The sequence below is a fragment of the Macadamia integrifolia genome, unplaced genomic scaffold (assembly GCF_013358625.1).
Source record: "Macadamia integrifolia cultivar HAES 741 unplaced genomic scaffold, SCU_Mint_v3 scaffold1839, whole genome shotgun sequence".
Lineage (NCBI taxonomy): Eukaryota > Viridiplantae > Streptophyta > Magnoliopsida > Proteales > Proteaceae > Macadamia > Macadamia integrifolia.
Window position 1 is genome coordinate 75,759 of NW_024868377.1, and position 3,107 is coordinate 78,865.

Genomic DNA, 3,107 nt, shown 5'->3' on the forward strand with positions numbered 1-3,107 from the left:
AAAAAAAAAAAAAAAAAAAAAAAAAAAATGTGTGGAATAGACCATGTTAGAGAATGTATACAACGTACACTACCAACCTAGGCCTGAAGTCAAACTACCATTATGGACGTTTAAAGAGCCTAAAATAGGATGTCCTAGAAGTTTCAGGACCTAATTTGGCCATTTTCCTCCTTCCCAATATTTGTAACACTGTCGACAAGCTCAGCTTTTGTACCCCCATAGCCACATCTAGAAGACCCTACAGATTTCATGTCGGTCCATATCATAGTTTTTAAGGCGCTGCTAAGGCATCGGTCTAGAGATGGTAAGGCAGTACTCCGCCTTACGTGAAGTGGTGCCTTATATGTTTTTTTTTTTTTAAACACATTTTAAAATTACTTGATGAAGATTCCAAATATAGATTTTTTATTGGTAGGTGTATGGTTTTGTTAACACTTGAGATGTATGGGATCAACTTTACTCCATAAAAAATAACCAAAACAAACAAAACAAAAACAAGATTCACAAACAGGGTTTGGATTTTGTCAAGAGTTTTAAGAAAGGGCTTTGAGAAGGAATCAAGGAACAATGAAGAACCACTAATCTAGGCGACCATTTTGCTCGGCAGCGGTGAGCTTGCTTCGGTAGCGGTGAGCTTCATTCTTCTTTGACAGGAGTAGAAATATAGTGGATGACCTTAGGGCTTAGGTATTCATTTTGGCATCATAAAGGTAAGTATAACAAATACTTGTATTTTTTATGTCTTCTTTTCTTTATATTTATAATTTTTTTTCATAATTTTGTATTTATATTATGTGTTAATATGATTGATGATTGATGAAGATGAACTTAGTTTATTCACTTTATTGATTTGTTTTATTGATGAATATCTTACATTGGTATGAATATGAACCTTTAATATTTATGTAACATATGAGTAATAGGATTCAACTAGGATTTGAGCCAAATAGATTGGTTTTATAAAAAAATTACACAGGAACGCTTTAGTCAATAAGGCGCTTTATGCCCGCCTTATCGCTAAGGCGCTCCGAAAGACCCTCAAATGCCTCCGTCACCTTACTGCCTTAAAAACTATGGTCCATATCCACTCTTTAGTGAGGGGGAGGACTCTTCTCCTAGCAAGTCAAAAGCTACCAAGAACTCTCTTCCAAATGGTGGAGAAGGGGCAAGAGAAGAAAAGGTGATCAACATCTTCAATACCATTCTAGTAAAGACAGCATGCGGGAGGAACCTGACTATGCCAGTAGATAAGAAAAGATTGCGTGGGAAGGTAGATAGAAAGGGCTTGCCAAGCTATGAGCTATGCCGGGGGTTGTGGCCTTTGAACCAGACAGTCTTGCACCAATGGACTAAAAGACCTCTTGATCTGACCAAGTTCTAACCTGAAAAGGAGCTAAACAGGCCTATGGATGAAGGAGGCCAAATAATTTTGTCCTTTGTACCATGGTGACCAGGGGGAATCAGCGGCAAGCCTGACCAAATATATTATAATGGGGAAGGGAAGGGGGAGGAGTCCAGACACCATTGGAAATATGGAAGCAACTGAGGCCTCCCTATCCAAGCCAGAAGGGTAAAACTCTTTTGGCACTCACCATCGAAAGAAGAACACCTGAAGGATGCCAAAAATTGATCCAGAGAGAACTAGAAGTGTCGTCGCTGATGGAGGTGGAGATGGCCCCAAGAACAATAGACATGATATTGAGGTTTTTATGCCAAACCAAAAGGCATCTGAGGATGGAAAAACAGTCCAAGGGGAGTCCTTCCGAAGGGGGGAGGAGTAGACCCAAGAGACACAAATACTGTCCTTCCTAGAGATAATCTTCTATATAAGCTTGAGGATGCCGGCGGTGTTGACCTGTTTGATCCTTCTCAAACCCAGACCCCGTTTGGTGTTTACTTGCTTATAGTTATTTACTTTCATTGCAATTAGATGTAGTACTAAGAGTTGAGTACTTGGATATGATATCAGTGATGGGGCTAAACCACGATAGAAGTATTCTGAATCCGTGTGTGTGTGTGTTTCTTCTTCTTCGTAGATTTTGGTTTATTATATATAATTTTGTTATAGTAAAATTAGATAAATGTTTCAAATTTTAAAAAGATGTTATTAAACATGTATAACTTCTCAACAGAGACGTGTGTGTGTGTGTGTGTGTTTTCTTCTTCTTCGTAGATTCTGGTTTATTATATATAATTTTGTTATAGTTATAATTAGATAAATGTTTCAAATTTTTAAAAAGATGTTATTAAACATATAACTTCTCAATAGATATTACTTAAGTTTAATGCAACACATGATGAAAAACTTTTTGCTAAACTCATATTATTTTTCTTCGCCAAAAAGGACAAAGAACAATGGTAACAATGAGAAGAAAAAAAAAACAAAGGATTGAACTATAAGCCAATCTGGCTTAATGACATATGTACCTCACGTCCAGGTGCAATCTCAACAAAGGCTCCATAAGGGGCTATTGATTTGACCTCACGGTTCCTGGTCATAAATAAATGTTGGATCAGACATAGTTCTAATGTTTTCAGTCAACTATGATACAAGAATATTTTGAAACCAGGCAGATTTCTTAAATATAAAACATGCCAAATTATGCTACGATGGTATATTTTCCTACTTTTTCAGTAAGATTTATCTAGAATTCGGTGACTGGGAACAGGATAGCTGGCTTATTGTTGCTAATGGGGTTTTCAGCGGCATGGATTGAATATTTTGCAAGGGATTTACTGCTTGTAAATCCAAGAACTGGAATTCCCTCTTTGAAAATCCAAAATCCCAAATATACCAGCTGACCACTGGTACAGTGAGAGAGCCCAATAATTCTCATTATATGGGGTATTTTGGGCTTTGGTAGTGGATCCGCTGCACAGCTATAGAGGATGAGGCAGACTACTTTGCCCTTTACGAGATCACAAAGTACAAGGTCAGCTCCAGCTCCACGTCTAATACCACCACAACGAGAACACGTACTAGAGCAGGATCCTGACATCTAAAGGAAAAAAATGCAACAATCAGGTAAACTGAAGGGGATGTGGGGTAATGTGTGGGGGATGGTTAGGGACTGTGTCTAAGTAGATTTTTTTTTTTTTTTTTTATA

The 3,107-nt window shown here is 37.7% G+C and overlaps 1 protein-coding gene across 1 annotated transcript in view; it reads right to left on the bottom strand.

Annotated features, from left to right (window-relative positions):
- The window catches only part of LOC122064956 (probable polyribonucleotide nucleotidyltransferase 1, chloroplastic), a 60,148-nt gene that overhangs the window by 19,940 nt on the left and 37,101 nt on the right, over positions 1–3,107 (bottom strand). Inside the window, exon 9 of the mRNA XM_042628738.1 lies at positions 2,428–2,491. Within this exon, the coding sequence (XP_042484672.1) occupies positions 2,428–2,491 (64 nt within the window). The remainder of the gene's footprint in view (positions 1–2,427; positions 2,492–3,107) is intronic.